The sequence below is a fragment of the Mytilus trossulus genome, chromosome 1, assembly GCF_036588685.1.
Source record: "Mytilus trossulus isolate FHL-02 chromosome 1, PNRI_Mtr1.1.1.hap1, whole genome shotgun sequence".
NCBI lineage: Eukaryota > Metazoa > Mollusca > Bivalvia > Mytilida > Mytilidae > Mytilus > Mytilus trossulus.
Genome location: NC_086373.1, coordinates 40,884,198 through 40,905,233, shown reverse-complemented (window position 1 = coordinate 40,905,233; position 21,036 = coordinate 40,884,198). Strand labels below are relative to the sequence as shown.

The following is a 21,036-nucleotide window of genomic DNA, read 5'->3' as shown; positions in this document are numbered from 1 at the left end:
AAACATTAGAAAATTATATATAATAGTTATAATTGCATACACGGTGCAATGGACCGTGTTTTACTTACGGTAAGATGTGACCTTTTGTTCAATGTACAAAACCTCTATGATTTATGGATGAATAATAGCAATAAAAACGCATTTCAAGTTGTTTTTCACTCGATTTGTTGATTGAAAGCGTTTGATTTTGCCAGTTTTTATGGACTTCCTCTTTTAAAATTTGCCTTCAAGTTCGGTTGTTTTCGCTATACCTTTTCCTTTTTCATTTGTCTTTGTCTAGTGGTTGTTGTTGGATATTATAACAATTATAATTTTACATCATACTGTTGTTTTCTTTATATACGGCAATGATTATCAATGTTTATTACTCTCGGTCAAATTAGATTGACTGATTACATTTGTTCTTTTCCTATGCGCTTGTACTGTATACGCATTTAAATGTAACATTGTTAACTAAAACCTTTATTGAACACAAAGAAATCGTAATAGAAGAAAATTTGGAATGCATAAAATATCACAATGATCGGCCTCTGTCAATCAACAACCACTATGCTATCTCATGTAGAACTTATTTTAACATTAAGAGGGCATATCTGTCAAATTCATTTTCATCGATTTGACTCTGATTCTCATATTTGATTTTGTAACACACGTAAATCTAAATTATAACAAGTCTAAAATAAACAATTTAAATGCATAGGCTCGATAATATGTATCGGCATTTCGTGTGTATTTTAGTCTAGACGCTATCTTATTAACTATCGCGGTGACCTCCGAAGACGGTCATATAACCCGATTTAAACAAAAATATAGATATAAATAGATAGCGAACTCGTGCAATAGGATTTCTTGGTCTAAACATATATTTATCATTGTTTTTACCTGTATAAGAATGAGTTTTTGTGAATCGAATCAGTCAATCAAATGGTTTACCCTTGTTTCACTTTGAATGTTGACATTATTTTCCTTTTAATAACTGAACACACCTAATTAATGCGTAATTCAGCTCAAGCTAAGCGGTTAAATGCAGGTCACATGAATCCGGATTCAATGAGGTCGAATTATTCACTTGCAACTGAATAATTCATCATCGATGTTACTTAGCTTATTTTGACAAAATTGAAACAAACTGGTCGTTAAAAGCGATATATAATTTCACTATTATACTTTCATTGATGATTGAAAAAAATATCGTTTTAATTTCTTTTCTATTTCGCGTAACTAATGCCCGTTAAAAACTGCTTAAAAATTAGGAATATTATTGTTAATCGCTATAACAAGTAAACTGAAAATGTTAGACATTGATGTGTGATGTTTCGCAGAAAGAGTTTTGTTTGAATTTAATTTCTGATTGACCGAGTAATCTATTCACTGTGAACTTACTTTACAAACAAATTTGTAGAAGAATAGTCTTTGGCCTGCTGATACAGACACAATATTCGGAATGTCTCTACCGCTGCTGGTAGACTATAAGTTCCGAAAGTATCATCAGCTAGGAAGTCAGTACCTCGGCACTGACATGATTTAAAGCAAATCTTTCTTAAATTGTCCGTTAATAAATTAAGTAATAGTAAAAGTTCAATGATAAGTTAATATTGATATTAAAAGACGTCCGAACAAAAAGGGGTGTTCAGAATCCCGAGCCCGAAGGGCGAGGGGATTTGAACAGCCATTTTTGTGAGGAGGTCTTTTAATGTAAATATTAACTTAATCATGGAACTTTTACTGACTTACAAACAGTCAAAAATATAAGAAAAGTACATAAAAAGCATTTGCAGAAACCTAATTCCCCTGAATTGGACGAGTCTAGATATGTTCAACTTAGATGATAGTTAAACCGTACTCAGACTGATATATACAATTAACAGTTACCAAATTGCAATGAAAACGGACCGATTTAATGGCATTACATCATATAATTATTAATTTATCATAATTTGTCTAGCATTAAAATAACACCAAATGATAGTTTTACCAAATTAGGGGGTAAATTTATATTTTTATAGCCATCTTTTCAAAATATCGATTTCTTATTTAATAAATGAGGCAATTAAAAACCCATACAGACCTCATTTATAACTGACCAATGAATATTCTGGCCAACAACTTCTTGCTATATATACTTGATAATTTTGATCTGTCAGTAATCATGAAATAGATTCGTAAAGATCAGACCTTAGAAAACAGTAAGTGAACTCTTCCATCAACTTTCATCCGGTAAATGTTCATTTTATTTCTGAATCGGTAATTTTCCTACATTACGTTACATGCGAATGCAAAATAATTATTTTTGTCTATTCAGTCCAATTAATTAATAGATCTTGCTTTTTAAAAAAAAATAAAAACTATGCATGCAAACTTCAATGAATAAAACCTTCCTAAACTAGGTTTCACTGGCCCGATCAAAACGTGTTAGGTGAGTTATATTCGCAAGTTCAATGTATTATATGTAAACAAACTCTTTAATGTAGTCGTCCGTTATTCCCTTTTGATGTCTAAACGAAGCAAAATCACTTGAAAAAAACTATCTTTCTTAGTTTTATCCTTGCCTGACAAAAAAATCATATGTAATAAATCGTATTAAAACAGTAGATAAGAACCATAGTAAATAAATATTTAAACCTTTTTAATAAGCAGTCAGTTATATCATAAATTGAAGAGACCCCCCCCCCCTAAAAACCCATAAAAAATTAAATGGAAATTATACATTATAGCATTTTACAAGATCTTGTCTTTGTGTGCTAAGTATTAGTACAGGGAAATTAATTAAGTTGATTGTAATTGATTGTTGTTTGCTTTACGTCCAGTAGCAAATATTCCATGCATGTTCATGACTATAACACATAAATTTTAAATACAATAGGTAGGTCGTGTAATAGGAGGTCGACAGTGAGGTTGGACGTGACGGTTTAAAATACCAATGGAAGATGAGGGTATATTAAATAAGGACAGAAATTTAGACTTGCAACAGCTGGTAACATTCGGACCACTGAAATAATAGGTGCAAGACGTTTTAATTTGCCGAGAGCGTTGATCCTAGCTCTCTTTAGTAACTGTGAAAATTCTGTGAAACTGTATTGTGTATTGTATTTTGTATGATATTCTGTACTACCGATCACTACCGCTCTCCTGGTTAGTCTCGTGAAGGGGTGTTCGTCTCGAGAGAGGGAGGTCATTTGTTCGAATCCCGAACGGGTCAAACAAAGACGTTAATTAAATTTGTATTCTAATTCAACGTTAAACACGTGGCATCATAGAGTAAGAGCACAGACTGGCAGGCTCAGAGTCGGAAATGTGTCCGTGTCGGTTGACTTTTCTTCCTGCGAACTAATATCTTGTGAACTTACACAATACAAAAATCGACTCATCCCGCTAACATGTTAAAGCCCGCCACATTATTCATGTATGTGCCTGTCCCAAGTCAGAAGTCTGTAATTCAGTGGTTGTCGTTTGTTTATGTGTTACATATTTGTTTTTCGTTAATTTTTTTTTATATAAATAAGGCCGTTAGTTTTCTCGTTTGAATTGTTTTGCATTGTCATATCGAAGCCTTTTATAACTGACTATGCGGTATGGGCTTTGCTCATTGTTAAAGGCCGTACGGTGACCTATAGTTTTTAATGTATGTGTCATTTTGGTCTCTTGTGGGCAATTGTCTTGTTGGCAATCATACCACATCTTCTTTTTTATATCAGCGTGTCAGTCTAGTAAAAAACGGGGTTAATACTCTTATTATATTTACATGTTATCGTCCTGAGTATCAATTGTATTTGCCGCTGGTCGTCATCCATTATTTTACCGTAATATTATACAGTGAAGGGTTTTTCTTTTACCGGTTTATATTACAACTTCTTAAATTTTCACCGATCAAAATTAAAATAAAGCAGGTGAAATTTTTTAACCAAACACTTGTGATTGTTGGGAAATCTTTGACGGTAAATAATATTAAATCAAGTGTGCCTTTTCGGATATATAATATTTGACGGTAAATGTTATTGAATTAACTCCGTATAACTATTATTTAGTCATGGGTCGGTTTTGAGCTTATTATTCTGTATACGCATCTTTCTATAAAAAATAAAACTGAATGTTGACTCTAAATATTTTGATTTATCTGTTTCTTTTGGTTGCTGTCGCATTAATGTATACCTTTATCTCCTTTTATTTAAAACCAAACGATTCACTTGGGTGTAGAAATATAAACATATCTTGACCTCTCCCGTCCCACAGTATACCTTGCTAAATGGTTGCGTTCGTTTTGCTTATCGGATATATAAATACGCAGCTTTGTCCGATCGAAATATAATTGGAATGTATATCCGATGCCTGGTGTAGTGAGAATTTCACATTCTTTATACCTTAAAAACATTAGAGGGAAAGACGATCTACGCACGAGTTGAATGATTGAAACAACAAGTAAGGTCATCTAAAACTTTTCAAATAAGTCGCATGGACAATTATAGTAGATGAAAAAAAAACTATAACAAAACCGATCAGCAAGACAATATAAAAAAAAAATGAAACGCCCAAAATAAGTGTATAAATTGTTGTCAACATTTTTTTTTCATTTTTTGGGGGGCTTTTATTACAACTATTATACCAGTCTGAGATATAAATAAACTTGAAACAGCAAATGTTGTCACCTAGACGAGACAGCAGTCATTGTACGCTTCAATATAAGAGTTATAGCCACTCAATGAAGATTTTTCTTCTGTTCTTACCCCCTCCCCTATATTAGTTTTGCTGGAAAGGATACAATGTAACCGCTGATGTGTACTACGACAACGTTTTTTTAATGTTAAATACAAAAAGATTAAATGCAAAGGAAAAAATGATGGAAGAAATGCTAAGATTTACGCTTAAAAATTCAAATGTAAATACAAATGAAATATATAAAAATTGGAAAACTGTTTGAGATGATAATCAACTGAGGACAAATGATTATACATCACTAAAACGAAGCTGATTAATTTATTGCTCCTTTGTGTCCAGTGGCGAATATGTCATGCATATTCACGATTCGATGCAAAGTGTATCAATCTGAAGCAAATGCTTACTAATTTTGAGTGGCACTTTTTAAAATAAGACAGAGCGATCGCTAGAGGTAAAACGTATGCCATAATAGAATAGATTATGATCGAACTCGTAAGTTAAGCTATTAGCGGCCTCCTTCTCTCTTTTTTCTTCACGATAGACGAATGCCAAAAACAAAACGTCATGAATTTATGATAAAAAACGGTCACTTTAAGTAAAGGAGATATGGCCTTTTTAATAAATAAATTCCTATTGCAGCCAACATCTCCCGATTCGGGACATATAATTTCCACAAAATACCGTTCGATTATTGATCGGAGATATTTAAGCAACCAAAAGCACTTTAAATAAAAAAAAATCTAAAATTGTAAATTATGGTATTTTGCTGGATGTTTTTCTCGATCCTAGTTCGGACCCCCTGATTTTAAGAGGGTGTATCTAATTAGTCATGCCCGATTAACTTTAAGTATATTGAACCTCAACTTAAAGACCTACACCGGGTAAATAAGTTCGAGGTACAATAAGTAGACAATAGAAATCCTTTGTGAAATGAGATCGTCCCAGGTATCTTAGATAATTATTTTGCGTTGAATAACAATGAAAAATGCACGAGCAGGTTTGTAAGAAATTATAAAGGTTTCAACTCCCTCATTAAGCTTTAGATGGATTTGGCTATTGTTTATGACCATTCTGTTCATATAGCTCTTCAAATGTTTCGTTTCTTATACATCCTTGGATTTTCATACTATATTCGGTTTTGGGCGTTGAAGGTTGATCCAGGAAATCGCTTCAGCATGGATTTTTCTCTCTATGTCTATTAGTTAAATAAAACTAATCTTGTCTCTAGGAAGCGACTTAGGTAAGATCTTTTGGAAAGAAGGAAATTTCTCAACATCAATGATGTTACTGCTTAGAGATCATTTAGAGGCCACAGTTGTTAACCGGTGTTCAAATCTTATAAACCAAACAAAAATATACAAATGAAGGTAAACACAAAAATAAAATGAGGGAACCGCATGAACTAAAACCGGGTGCGCAAGTGTTTCCGGGCCTGCATTTATCACCCGTTATGCGAATCCACATTCAGTGAATAGTCATCATCAGGAAGTTGTAACTTAACAGTTTTTTAGCAACAGTAGTTTAAATGTTTAAATCTCATAAAGCGGTTTAGAAGAAACAAATCATCTTTTAAAGTATCTTATTTCGAATTGTGTGCGAGTTCAAGGTAGAAAGGACTTATGTATATTTCGATGGTCGATTTAACAGAAACAGCCTACCATAAAAGAAGATCCGGAAATCACATCATCAACTTCTAATACAAGACTTCAGCAACACAAGTATTGCGTATGATTCCAACAACTGAGATAAAAAATGGCAGTCAAAGAAGACTTGTACACTATTTATTAAAAGAAGTTTGATTTAAAAAAAGAAACGCAAAATGACTGTCGTCTTTAGTTTCTACAGATTTAAAAAAAAAAGAGGCTATCAATTATTGCTGTCAAAGAACCACAATTCTAATATATTATGGAATTTTTATACATATAGATATTCATGTATTATATTTAGATTGCAATTTATCTAGATTTCAATAACAGCCTATTTTCACAATTGATATTAGTAAACCACCAAAGTACATAGTCACATGTTCTCTGTCACTTTCATATGTATAGAAAACAATTTGACGCAGGGTTGAACTAACTTTTTTCTCAGTCTTTATACATTGTACATGATGAAAAGTGGATTTCTTCTTGATCATTATTCAAAAGTCTTTAGTTTAGATCAGAAGCCTCTGCTGTCTAAATTCCTTCCTATTTATTTTTCTGTTGCCTCTTTTGTCTTGACGTTTTCTCTTCTTTTCCATTAATCTTTCATGCAAATCACATGAATATTCAAATGACCTGTTTTCACATGAATCATCATCATCTGTTGTTGGTATGTACGATTTTGTAACCATGTTAGTTGTAAGATCACATTCACTAAAGGTAACATCAAAACTGCATCCGACTGAAAATAAACATGTCAATATAAACCTATATTCATAGAATATAATACAATCGGCGGTTCTTAAAGCCCTGTCTTTGAATATGTAGAGTCGATCCGTGAATGCAACGGAAACCAAAAAATAAGAGAAAGTGTTTGCTGATTAAGAATTATTCTGAAATCTTTTAAATTCGGTATGGGAAGTTTTTGTTAGTGAATTATAACATCACGGTTAATCAATTAAATGGGATATCCTTTAAGCTAACAAGGTTAACTTCAAAACACTTTTTTAAAATTAAAAAGCATTCTATTTACTTGAACGAATAACCAGACATGACTAAAACATCATTTTTTTAACAAGGAGGTGATTAAGAGCTTGACATATTGTATAGACATCTGTGAGGCTCCCGCAGGGTAAAAAACGACCTGCGACCTCTGGGCTTTTTAGAGGCGACTTCCGACCTGAGGGCCTTCTAAAAACGACCTGCGACCTGTTAAATTTGGAAAAAAACGACCTCCGACCGACTTCCGTCCTCTGAGTTGGGAAAAACGACCTGCGACCTGTACATTTCCATTAAAAACGACCTCTCGACGAATTTAAAAGCGACCTTGCGACCTGAGGAGGGTACCCTGTGGGAGTCTCATCTGTCCATTGTAAAAGACTGTTTTTGATCTGTAGACGTATCTTGTTCGTTAAATTGCATTGATTTCATTGTTTATTCTATAAAATTAAGCTTTAAATCATTAGGATGTGCATTTTGTAATCCAGGAATCCACTTATACTTGTGTCAGTGAGAACTTAATTGTTACTGGCAGTTACTCTTTTTATCATTTGAATTTTGTTTTATGTCACTTTTTGTTTGTTTGTTTTGTTTTGTTAACTTATTTACTTACGTCTACGTTGTTCCTTCACTATCTTTTTATTTTCTTTCCACATATTTTTCTGTTCTCTAATAAACATTTTATTCTCCTTTTTTTCATTCTTGCGCTCCATTTTTCTTGCTTTCCACTGTTGAATACGCTCAAACTTTGAACATGAAATTATGACATTTATTATTGGTTCGCATTCTTCTTCTTCTCCGTCCCTTAATGTCATAACTCGGGTTACTATGTTTGTTGTGTTATCACATTCACTCCAGTCTTCCTTGTCATATTTGCATTCTGAAATAAATTGTGATGAGAAAAAATACAAAGAATTAACATATTTCACAAAGAAGTTTGAATATCAATGTTTGAGCGTTTTAATAATGTTAAAAAAACCCACAACAAATATAAAAAAAACCAAGTAAAGATGGCAACCCCCTTCCAACAAGAGTGTACTTTCCATGCGTTCATCAAATATATTTCATCTGGTACGCTCCTGACAATTCGAATATGACATTTCTAAGTACATTTTAACCTTAATTATTTGTATGATGAAAAAGCTGGTTGTATTCCATCATAGATTGATAATACCGAATAAACAACTGTAGTGAATTAAATTTTAAAATCAATACATACTAAGTCTTTGTTCTTTTTCAAGCTTTCTTTTCTCTTTTCTCTCTTGCTTCATTTGCAATTTTTCGTCTATTCTATTCTGTTTACGGTCCCTTTTCTTTGCTTTCCATGTCTGTATTCTGTTTAGTTTGTCACAAGTTATGGTGATAGTGTGTGATTGTTCACAACCCTGTTCGCCTTCACTCAAAGTAAAATTTCGGGTTACTGTATTTGTTGCTTGATCGCACTCACTCCAATCACTGTGTTCATAACTACATCCTTTATAAAAAACATGATCGCAATATTACTAAAGATACTACAAATTAATAAATCACGTATATTGACTCCATGCATGTACCAATTCGAATGCAAACCAAACAAAACATTCATTCGTTTACATAAATAAAATACTGATGTCTAAAGGTTCCCGATTGTTCTCATTCATCATCGCTCTAACAATGTTAAGTTTTGAGTGAACATCTCTGATTAATGTAAATCCAGAAAATCCAAAATTAGAAATATGTTTGCACCACTTTTTTGTTTACCTATATACTGATCAAAGAGAGAAGAATCCTTTTATCAAAAGAGTTTACTTATACAATAGACAACTGTGTCGTAGACAGGAAACAATTATCATTTATTTGCTATGCTGTTTATTTCAATATGATTGGTTGTTTTTTGGTTTGTAAGCCAGTGGCAAATGTTTCATTCATTTTCAGGATGAATAGAAATTATCTTTTATTCAGTAGGTAGAAGATTCTGAGACGTAGGTCTACAGAAATGAAGGGCGAGATTATTTCATAAAACACGAAATTGAGATTTCTATAGTGACAAAACGAAGTCGGTGTACCCCTATTTTTATCTCAAATTTTGTTCCCAAAATCATGGAAAACCTTGCTCAAATTTAAAGAAAAAATATCACATTAAGAACTCGCTAGGCTGATCCTAGAAGTAGCATTTGATGGTATGTTGTTGAATAACGAAGTTTTATTTAATACATACCGATTTAGATAATTATAAAGATAAAAAAAATCGTTCAATTATATTCTTAGTATCGGAGAATCGTTTTAATATATCCCCCAGAACTCGAGATTAAAGAAACAACAGACACGGCTTCCTCCGCCTCATTTTTAGACTTATATCTCGAATTTGACTTACACAGTCATCTCAGTACCAGAATCTATGACAAACGAGACGATTTTAATTTCGAAATTATAAATTTCCCCCACCTTAGTAGCAATATACCAACTTCACCTGCATATGGGATATATATTTCCCAACTTATTCGATATTCAAGAGCTTGCAGCTCCTACTCAGACTTTGTAAAACGTCATCAGTGTCTGAGTAGAAAGTTGATGAACCAGGGGTATGTCAAAGAACGTCTCGTCCTTTTTCTAAAAAAGTTCATCGGAAGGTACCAAGACCTTGTTGATAAATATTCCGTATCAACTTCTCAAATAATACACGATGGTCTTGATGTATAGATTCTGCGTACTGATGTTGTGTATCATCTTAACAACATGTTTTATTGTTCTTTTATTTGTTTTTGATCTATTATTAAGATTACTTTTACTGTTGAATGGTTTTATGTGATATCCGTTTGACGTGGCTCGGTACTTATACATCTCGTCAATGTGTTTGTATTGGCTTTAATTTTTTGGTGATTTGTTTTGTATATGTGACTCTTTGTATTTCTTTTGTGCTTATAACGTGACTCTGTACTTTAAAAGATCCCGTCAGTATGATATTTGTCTATAATATGTCATTATGATAAATTTCTATTATGAATTACTATATACGTTGAACCACAAACGTCAAAATCAATCAATGGCGTAGTGGAATTGACAATTTTTGGATTCTCATAAATTCTATGTATAACTTTTGAACTAGTTTGAATCTCGGTCTATTTCTGTAATTTATTCTTACATACTTTTGATTTTTTAACTCTGTATGCGTACATTGCCTATGGGGAAAAAAAAAATTTAAAATTGTTTGTATGCACATTGAACAACAAATTTATGTGACGTATATAATTTTTCTGACGTCAGACACTCAAATCAATCCATGTGTTCGTAGATAGTAGATGTTGTTGTGTCCTGTTAAATTGTTATACGATGATGACTGATGTTCCCATATTTTGACTATTTTATTGATTGTGACTGTTTATTTAACGCATCATGTAAATGTAACGGAATTTGATGAGACTGTTATTAAAGTGAGAGGGTTAGCGCTATAGAACCAGGTTTAATCCACCATTTTCTACATTTGAGAATGCCTGTACCAAGTCAGGAATATGACAGTTCTTGTCCATTCGTTTTTGATGCGTTTTGTTTTTTGATTTTGCCATGTGATTATGGACTTTCCAAATTGATTTTCCTCTGAGTTCAGTATTTTTGTGATTTTACTTTTTAAACTTAAGAGGAAAAGTTAGAAGAATAAAATCAGTATTACTTATGTTGTTTGATATACAGTCATATATTTTTAATTGGCTTCAATTAAGTAGAAATTGGGTTATCTAAAGATAAGAGGACTCGAAAACAAATTACATAAATATTTTTAATTACTCATTTTTACAATATATTCTAAATTTTTCTGTCTATATATACGATACGTACTCTTACCGAAATGAATTCTAAAGCTTGATTTATTAGGAAGCAATTGTTTTAGAAATCACAACCTGCATCAAAATAGTAAAAATTCTGATTATGTTTGTAAATAACAATATTTTATGTGTAACATACTATTTTTCAATCATTCTCATATATGTTCTTACTTTTAAGTTGCTCTTTCACAAGCTGTTTATTCTCTTTCATCTCTTGTTTTCGTTCTTTTCTTTGATGTTTCTTTTCCTGCAATTCTCTTCTACTTTCCGCCTTTTTTATTTTCCATGCTTGTAGCCTATCAAACCTATCACATGTAATAGTTTGATTCTGTGTCTGTTGGCATCCTTCCTTGCCTGATTTTAGAGTCAGAACTCGGCTGACGGTATTTGTTGTTGTGTCACAGTCACTCCATGCACTTTTATCATATTTGCATTCTGAAAAGTTGGTTTAATCATTTTCAAGGTTTAAAATAAAAACGTTAAGTAAACAAGTCCTATTTTGTTCAAATACTAATATTTTGACACATTATATGTTCAATATTTATCCTTTATAATAATTCAAACAAGATCTTAATATATCAGGCAAAATACGTACTAGTATATAACATACATTTTACTACATATCTTCTTTATTCGGCATCGAAAAAGTTCTTATTGGAGTTTTTCATTACTGACACAATGTATAACCTATTTTTCTTGAATTTTCTTTTAATGAATTTCGAAACTATTTAGAAACACATATACTCAATCCCTCCATCAATGTTGACTTAAGATACAAGAAACATTGTTTTGTTTTCCCCATTTTGGTCATACAGCGTCTGGTGTATTCGTGTTTTATAAGCCTGTGGTTTGAGCGTTAATACTGAAAAGCGCCCCGGACGCTACAAACTTATAAAGTGCTATTTTATTGTTCATTTGTAAAATCAAATCAGGACGTTTTCTTTATTGATTGTATTTTATTTTATATATTTCAAGGTCAGCTGCTTTTGATTTTGAATTATTTTACAAATTTTTATGAAAGACAGTCTTGCTTATTTCCCTGGACTGACCATCTGGTGCACTATGTAGTAATTTTGGTAATTAAAATGCTTGTTAAACTTATAAAAATGCTAGTTATAGTAATTTGAATACTTGTTAAACTTATTGAAATGCTTGATAAACTAACAAAAATGCTTACTAAATAATAGAAATGCTAGTTATAGTAATTTGAATAATTGTTCAACTAATTAAAATGATTGTAAAGGTAGTTAAAATTTTAATGCTTACACTAAACGTATTAAAATGCTTGTTAAACTTTAGACTTACGTTGTCGTGGTCGGATTTTCCATCCCTTTTTTGCAGCGACTGTAGCTACCAGGACGACGACAAAAATAACAAACACGTTTTTCATATTGTAGCTTATTAAAGACAAAAGAAAACTGGAGTGACACAAGCTTATGTTTGCGACTTTATATACATATTAGTAACCACAAATCTCTTGACACACTTCATGGAGCTACATCATCTGACCAAGATTTAATTTCTTAGTCAACTAATCCCTGAACAAAATAATTGGAAAGGATGAGGACAAACGCACCACGTAAGGGGTTAATATGAAGAAAATATAAATAAATCAAACTCATTAGTATGTACAATTTCTGATTAGCAATAACCACGTCACATCAATTGATGTCAGATGTTGTCCATTTCGTGTTCTAATCTTTCCGACAATAATCTCAAAAGTTCATAAAATGGGACTGTATGTGAAAAAGAAACTTATGTTACAATTGTGTCACCTGCATATTTTTATGATTCACTACAGTTATTTCATTTCTGACATATTTTCAAGGGTCAATATTTACAAACAAAGTGTAACTGCTGTTGGAAAGTTTAGAAAATGTACTAACTTACAAGATTACTGATAAAATATACAATCGTGTGTTGGTTTTAGTGGTTTTCATTTTTATGTATATTTCGCTTGACAATTAATTTTGAATAAACATGATTAAAGAAGAAAATTGAAAGAAGACTAACAATACAATACTAAAATTAAGTTCTACTACTGTTGATAGAAAAAAAAAATGTGCATACAGGACTTGGTTATAGTATATATTCATGCATTCAATTTGGTTCAATAACTTCAAACACATCATAATTTGAAAAAAAATCGTTTCATATGACTTTAAATTAAGTACGTGTTTTATATGAAATAATACGGGAACTTACGACAGATAAACCACTTCTGACCTAATAGAAATCTTCTCTTCATTATTGTTAAATGTTTTCATTATTCTGTGATGGTAAATCAACTTATATTTTTTTTCTTGTTCTTGCAGGATTTCTTCTCTATAGGACATGATGCTGTTGTGTATATGTGTGTGTGAAATATGTACGTTTGTATAGTTTGTTTCCTTTTCTACCAGGAACTCATACAGTAATGTATTGCCAATCTGGAAACTACCAACACTTTTCTGAATTTACTACTTTCTTGACTGTTGAAATGTGAAGAGTGAAAATTTCTCATAGCACTTATTCAACTCTCTAGATATTAGCAATTAAAATATTGATATTTTAACCCAAAAAAAATATCTCTTTAAAGACTTGATATCTGATCGAGAGTTCAAATCTTTCACTTTAGATAAAACAATCTCCTTATTTTACCCCTTTCGTCATGACTTCATTATTGTCATTTGTTTTCCAATAAAATGACAAATTATTGTCAAACCTAGGTATATTGCAAATTACAAGGTGACCAAACTACATACCATGTTGTTTTTATTTCTACGTTGTTATTGAAATTATCTGAACATTTAACATTCAAAGTGTTAAAACCAATCAAAACTATGAACAGCTACATAAAATAGGTTCTGCGATTAATCTCTCTAATCTAAAAGATTTCGCCAGAAGAAGACCCCTCCACTTTATAGGTTGTATATGTTCACACCTGTTATCGTGATAACATGTTGTCGTTCATTCGTTGTAACATATGATAGTAATTTTGAATTTCTTGTTTTTAATGCTAAAAAATATAGATAAGCGAATTCATCTCCTTTTATTTTCAATAGAAGTTTCAAATAATTGTTTGATTAATTTATTTAATCAAATGTTGCGAATCTTTATTCAACAAAATGTGAAAATGATAGGAAATGATTAATTGAGAACCTATATATTGAACTTAGAATAATGATGTGATCGGAAATGTAGGACATGACAAATAAGTGGTCCATGGGATTTTGTGGATAGGGCTTATTTTCTAAATTAAGATAATCTTATAAGAGTCTTTTCTCCAGATTTTTAATCATTACCGAAGCTCATTTGTCAGAATTTAAATTTTTCGATTTTTTCGATTTTTATTACAGAATATAATGGATTTGCGCATAAAGTACCCGTTGCAACTCCGAAAATTTGTCGATTTAAACTTTTGATCTGAACACGAAGTAATGGCCAGTTTTTAAATATTTCCATACATTTTAAGAGAGTTACGTTCATGTTGTTAGCTATATAAATAATCTTCATTGATGCCCTCGTCACAGAAAAGCATAAACAACTAAATTGTTGAAAAAAAGTTTGCAAACATCTACATGGCATAAAAGTGAAGTATAATAAATATGCTAATTACAACTGCATCAAATGTTATAAAGAAATTAACATGATGAAATCATAAATATTCATTTTTTTTATTGTCTGATATGTTATTTTGATTTTGAAATAATTAATTATAACATTTATAGTATTTCGTAAAGACGATCAAATTGTTCCACAAGGATGGTCCAGAATACATAAAAAAATTCATGAACAATTCGATTCTTGATATAGAAAGTATAAGGTTGCCTTGAACAGCATTTCATAAGGGGTATTTTATTCTGTCAGAAAAATAATAAGTCTTGCTAGTTAGATACGCTTTTTGATGCACTTAAACGTAATCACGAATTCGTGATATTTTTTTTCTGTTCAATTGTTATCCAGATTAAGTGTTTAAACAAAATACCAAAAAAAGCGATGAGTCGGTTTTTAGAATAATTCTATCAGTTTGGTTTACCCATATATTGGAAGGGTAAATTTTAATGCTTTTTACATGTAATAATTTATATCACATTATTCTTGATAGTTAAACAACTGTAACTATAATGTGGCATTTCTTTGTTTTTCTTGTTCCGATTCTCAAATATTTCACATGTTTCATTTAAAATTGAGTTGTAAATATACTTTAAGCATTGCACCATTCCTTAACGGAATGCAAAATGTTTTGTAACCTTGACTACAGAGTTTGTAAACAATTACCTGACGAATGTAAATATGAATCATCAGCATATAAGTCAGTGCATTTTTTTTCATAAACATACATGAAATAAGGTCATTTCAGTATAAATAAATCAGAAAATGCCCTTTTAGAGGTTTAGGAGACACCATACTTGTATTTGAGTTTTCCAGAATAAGCATTACCAATTCGCACTTTGTAATTTGTCGAAATAGGATTTGAAAAAAGGAACAACAGCATTATCAAACCAATTTTTAAGTTATTTTACTGAGAATATCATGATCTTCTACATCAAAAGCTTTCTTAAAATTCAAGGACTGCTTAGTTAATGTTACCACCTAATTTGCTATGATATTGACACGGACAGCTTGACAAGAGTAATTTTTGGGTCTTTTATAGCTTGCTGTATGGTGTGAACGAATGCTCCGTCCTTATTGTCAACGACCTATAATTGTTTACTTTTTACACATTGTGACTTGGATGGAGAGATATCTCATTTGCACTCATACCACATCTTCTTATAAAAATTTGCTTAAAGTTTTAATCAAACAGAAAGTATTGAAATTGGTTAAATGATCACAGACTTCCATTCACAGAAAGATATACACAACGTTTGAAATTAAAAAAAAAATACATTATTCTACAAATCAGCATATAGTTATACTTTCTGCTGTCCATTCCTGTTGTTAGATTGAGTGAGTGTTCAATCGCAAGTACATAAATAGAGCAAAATTCTTTTCCATACGACAGCTATGTTGGTTTTTAAATGCATTATGTACCTCCATTTGTGAAATTGACGTAAGTACTCCTTCTTTTATGAAATAAGTTATTTGAAATTTAAATTTGATAGTAAAAGTTTTTTTTTCAAACAATACCTGTTTTTGTAAAAGCCCTACAATACGATTTAAAGTGTAGTATTTATCTGTTATCAACATCGTTGCACAATTTTTTATTCTAATGACATTACTTTATGTTAAGGTCACAGGAAGACGAACTTAAATAGTATTAGATTACACATCGCTAAATGTAAAAGCTTTTAACTTTGTTTATCTAGTTACAATGAAGAAGGAAGTAAAACACGTGACATTTGTTGATTATTTTTCTGTATAAATGGCGACATCAGGTAAATCTACAAGTATAAGAAAAGCACAAGTACCAGTTTCATGCTATTTTTGCAAAGGATCACAGATCAAATGGAAATGTGATGATTGCAGTGTTCGCATGTGTAACTCTTGTAAAGTTACCGTTCACCAAGGACTTCCTTCCACACAAGATCATGAAGTTGTTTCTATTCAGGATATTAGCAAGTCATCATCAGGATCCCAGGAGGTAACGTCAGTAGTTATTTCATCAGTTGTCAATTCATATACAACTATTTTACCAGCTGTTCACAATCTACTGTGCTCAGATGACGATTTACTTTACTTTACGTATTGTTTTGCCCCGTCTCCGAAAAATCAATTTGTGAAAGGGAAACTTTTGAAATCTACTAAACAGATATTGCAGACGTACAAGAAAAAAATATTTGACATTTCATTAAAAAAGACCGGCGAAATACTTTTAAAAGAATTTGGTGTCAACAAAATACAAATTTTGTCATCTGTAGGTGAAGTCAAGACTGTGTAAGATTCTTCTCCTATGAAATTTTTGGCCATACATGTTAACAAAGATGATGAGGTAATAGTTGGATTAAGAGAACAGGGTCCACCGGTTCCAGTTCATGATTTTTCGGTCAGACAAGTTATAATTTCGGTAGTGATTACAAACGGAAAGTAACATTAGAATTCGACCAAAAAGGCAATAAATTGTTCAGTTATGCAGCACGTATCCGCACTGATTCTAGAAATGTTTTCTATGTTATTGATCATTTTGACAATGACAAAAATGGTAGAATAGTAGCTGCAGACAGAAATAGCCGCTTGCGGTTTATCTACGACGGACAACACGATTTGAAAACATTTCAACCAGTGGGAATCACTATTACGGCAAGTGATAACATTGTAGTTGCAGACAGGGGAAACGATGCACTACATGTTATAAATTCATATGGAGATTTACTTGGACTGCAGTTAATTTTCATAGACTTGGGCATAACCAGGCCAAGTTGTGTTTGCTTTGACACAGAAGGACATTTATTGATTGGATGCGGTAAAGGCAAAAATGAGGATTATGGTAAAATCCATGTCGTTAAAATGTCAGACAGTTTAATATAAAGAGCGGTTGGAAATATTGTAACAAAACAAAATATACTAAACCATATGTTTAAAGTAACATTTTGTTTGTTTCATTAAATTCCCTCACTCATTGCGTTGAATCTACCTCCCCCACGACTGATTATTTTCATATTGCTTACCCTTTCCTGTGATAGAATATATTGCTACTCGATATGTATAATATATAAGAACAGCTAAGAGAAGTAAATTCCAGCTACACTCGGTGCTATTTTGTTAATTCTGCTAGTATTTGTTATGTCTTCTATACTTTATGTCTTTTCGACTTTATTTATCTTTACATTGTAATGAAAATAACAATTTAAAAACTATCAACTGCAATTTATATATTGTCAGTTAAGGAAGTTCGCTACTCCGTTTCAAAATACATAGCTTTCCATAACATGTGTATATTGATAGGGGATTAATTAAGGAATCAAAAACTCAAAAAAAATATAGAGGTCAATGTGCTTGTTTTCCAAATATTAGCCATTGAAATTTTGATGCAAATGTTCTCCAAAACTATTTAAAATTAAATAGGATTTTATGAGATTTTTACATAATAATAATACATTTAAACGATTTATAAAAAGAAAAATGGGGGTCAAAATGGGCAAAAATGTTCAAAGCATTCAAATGGATAAAACCAGATGATTTCGAAAATCTGACAAAAATTTCAAAACATGACAATCGAACATCCTTAAATGTATTCCCATTGAATCCTCGTGTTATGCGTATTCACATTGAATGTACATGGGATAGTTATCAAAGGTCCCAATATTAAAATAAAATACGTCAGACGCGCGTTTCGTTCACATAAGACTCATCAGTGACGCTCAGATCAAAATAGTTATAAAGCCAAATAAGTACAAACTTGAAGAGCATTGATGACCCAAAATTCAAAAAAGTTGTGCCAAATACGGCTAATATAAAAAAGAAGATGTGGTATGATTGCCAATGAGACAGCTATCCACAAAAGACCAAAATGACACAAACATTAACAACTATAGCTCACCGTACGGTCTTCAACAATGAGCAAAGCCCATACCGCATAGTCAGCTATAAAAGGCCCCGCTAAGACAATGTAAAACAATTCAAACGAGAAAACTAACGGCCTTATTTATGTAAAAAAAAATGAACGAAAAACAAATATGTAACACATAAACAAACGACAACCACTGAATTACAGGCTCCTGACTTGGGACAGGCACATACATAAAAAATGTGGCGGGGTTAAACATGTTAGCGGGATCCCAGCCCTCCCCCTAACCTGGGACAGTGGTATAACAGTACAACATAAGAACAAACTATAAAAATCAGTCGAAAAAGGCTTAACTCATCAGATAGACAAAAAATACAAGTGGACCTGGCCGGGTAATCTATTCCAGGGATACAAAAAAACCTTCGTTTTTCGAAAAATTCAAAGTTTCGTAACAGGAAATTTATAAAAATGACCATATAATTGATATTCATGTCAACACCGAAGTCAGGACTACTGGGCTGGTGATACCCTTGGGGACGAAAACGTCTACCAGCAGTGGAATCAACCCAGTGGTGTAAATAGTTATCAAAGTTACCGGGATTATAATTTAGTACGCAAGACGCGCGTTTCGTCTACATTAGACTCATAAGTGACGCTCAGATCAAAATGGTTATAAAGCCAAACAAGTACAAAGTCGAAGAGCATTGAGGACCCAAATTTCCAAAAAGATGTGCCAAATACGGCTAAGGTAATCTATTCCTGGGATAAGAAAATCCTTAGTTTTTCGAAAAATTCTAAATTTTGTAACAGGAAATTTATACCATATAATTGATATTCATGTCAACATCGAAGTGCTGACTACTGGGCTGGTGATACCCTCAGGGACGAAACCACCAGTAGTGGCATCGAAAAGAGTTGTATGTTTAAATAACTAAGGAGCACATGTACCGTAAATAATGCTGTATGCGGAGTTTTGACAAACATTTATTTTTTTAGTTGTAACGAATAATTTATTACTCATATAATCTTGATTCAAACTAGAAGTATGAAATGTAAAATGGACATGATGCTTGATATTTTAGCATACATTTGGCATAACTAAGTGAACACCCCAATGCTTTTCGTGTAACCAGACTTCAGAGTTTAACCAATTTTATTATAATTCACGTTAAAATTGGCTAATCCTAGGGTGTTAATAACTCTATCACATGGCTGAGCGGGTGACAATTTTTTTTAATGTTACCTTCTCGTCTAGACCAATCAAAAGTCGATAATTTAAAGGACAATGAATTAAATGTACATCTAGTTATTAAAGACAATGTCTAAGTTCTACGTTTTGGCTCAAATTCTATTATTTGGCTGTCAAAATAAAAAAAAATTAACATTTTGCTACACTTCTGTTGATTTTTCTAATACCCGTAACGTTGTTTTGTACGTGACGTCAAAGAAAATACTTTTACATTAAATTCATCTGTAAAAGACAATAATGATAGGATATACAGTATAATAAATTAAATAACACATAGCTGAGAGGGTGATAGAGCAGATTAGTCCCCCTGGAAAAAGCTTTGTCAACCTTCGCCGCGGTTGACAATGTTTTCTCGGAGTAACAATCTGCTCTACCACCCTCTCAGCTATCTGTTATTTATATAATGATACATACGTGAATCAATAAAACACAAAAAGTTACAAATACATATAAGAAGACCAACCAAGTCACAATCGAGCGTGTCTACCATTATATTTCAAAGTACAGCCTTCAACACAGAGCCTTGGTTCACACCGAACAGTAAGCTACAAATGTAAAACATTCAAACAGGAAAACCAACGGTCTAATCTGTATAAAAAAGGGAAAAGAGAAACATTTGTGAACCACATCAACAAACGAACAAACGACAACCACTGAACATAAGGTTCCTGACTTACAAAGGACAGGTGCTAACAAATTAAAAATTAAAAGGCACTAACCTTCAATGTACCTGAACCAATAGTGTAACAGCACAACATAGAAAAAACACTATAAATGTCAATTAAAATGGCTTAACTCAATCTAAAGACATATATACAAAAACAGATGAACATACACTGAACGAATACATTTTTCTACGACACAATATAAATACAATATTAATAAAACACAGTTAAACTAAAACTTCCAAATTGCTTAATCAGTACTTTTATTCAAAGGCACTTGTCTCTTAATTTAAAAAAAAATGATAACCGGTCTTGAATTTATATTGTAATTAGATTCTGTGACCGGTTCTCAAAATGTATATGTAAGTATATAAACTCATCATAGATACCAGGACTAAATTTTGTATATACGGCAGACGCGGGTTTCGTCTACAAAAGACTCATCAGTGACGCTTGAATCCAAAACAGTTAAAAAGGCCAAATAAAGTACGAAGTTGAAGAGATTTGAGGACCAAAATATAAGTGGAGTGACAAATCGTGAAAAGTCGCTCAGTTAAGGAGTTTCATGGACCGAAATACCTCACGACATGAAGATAGAGTA

The 21,036-nt window shown here is 32.0% G+C and overlaps 1 protein-coding gene across 1 annotated transcript; it reads right to left on the bottom strand.

Annotated features, from left to right (window-relative positions):
- Positions 1-6,525: 6,525 nt before the first annotated feature.
- On the bottom strand, positions 6,526-12,534 carry LOC134724555 (uncharacterized protein PF3D7_1120000-like). Its single transcript, XM_063587657.1, has 5 exons — positions 12,398-12,534; positions 11,264-11,527; positions 8,515-8,769; positions 7,909-8,175; positions 6,526-7,038 (listed from the first exon to the last, which is right to left on the bottom strand). The coding sequence occupies exons 1-5, from the start codon at positions 12,480-12,482 to the stop codon at positions 6,809-6,811; spliced, it is 1,101 nt and encodes a 366-aa protein (XP_063443727.1). The 5' UTR covers positions 12,483-12,534; the 3' UTR covers positions 6,526-6,808.
- Positions 12,535-21,036: the final 8,502 nt, after the last annotated feature.

What these genes read in the sequence shown, in the direction of transcription:
- LOC134724555 (XM_063587657.1), bottom strand. Translation starts at nt 12,482, where the DNA reads ATGAAAAACGTGTTTGTTATTTTTGTCGTCGTCCTGGTAGCTACAGTC. An exon ending in TGAAAAAGAACAAAGACTTA is followed by an intron (nt 8,176 to 8,514) that starts GTATGTATTGAT and finishes AATTTATTTCAG; the next exon opens with AATGCAAATATGACAAGGAA. An exon ending in AGTGAAGGAACAACGTAGAC is followed by an intron (nt 7,039 to 7,908) that starts GTAAGTAAATAA and finishes GTTTATTTTCAG; the next exon opens with TCGGATGCAGTTTTGATGTT.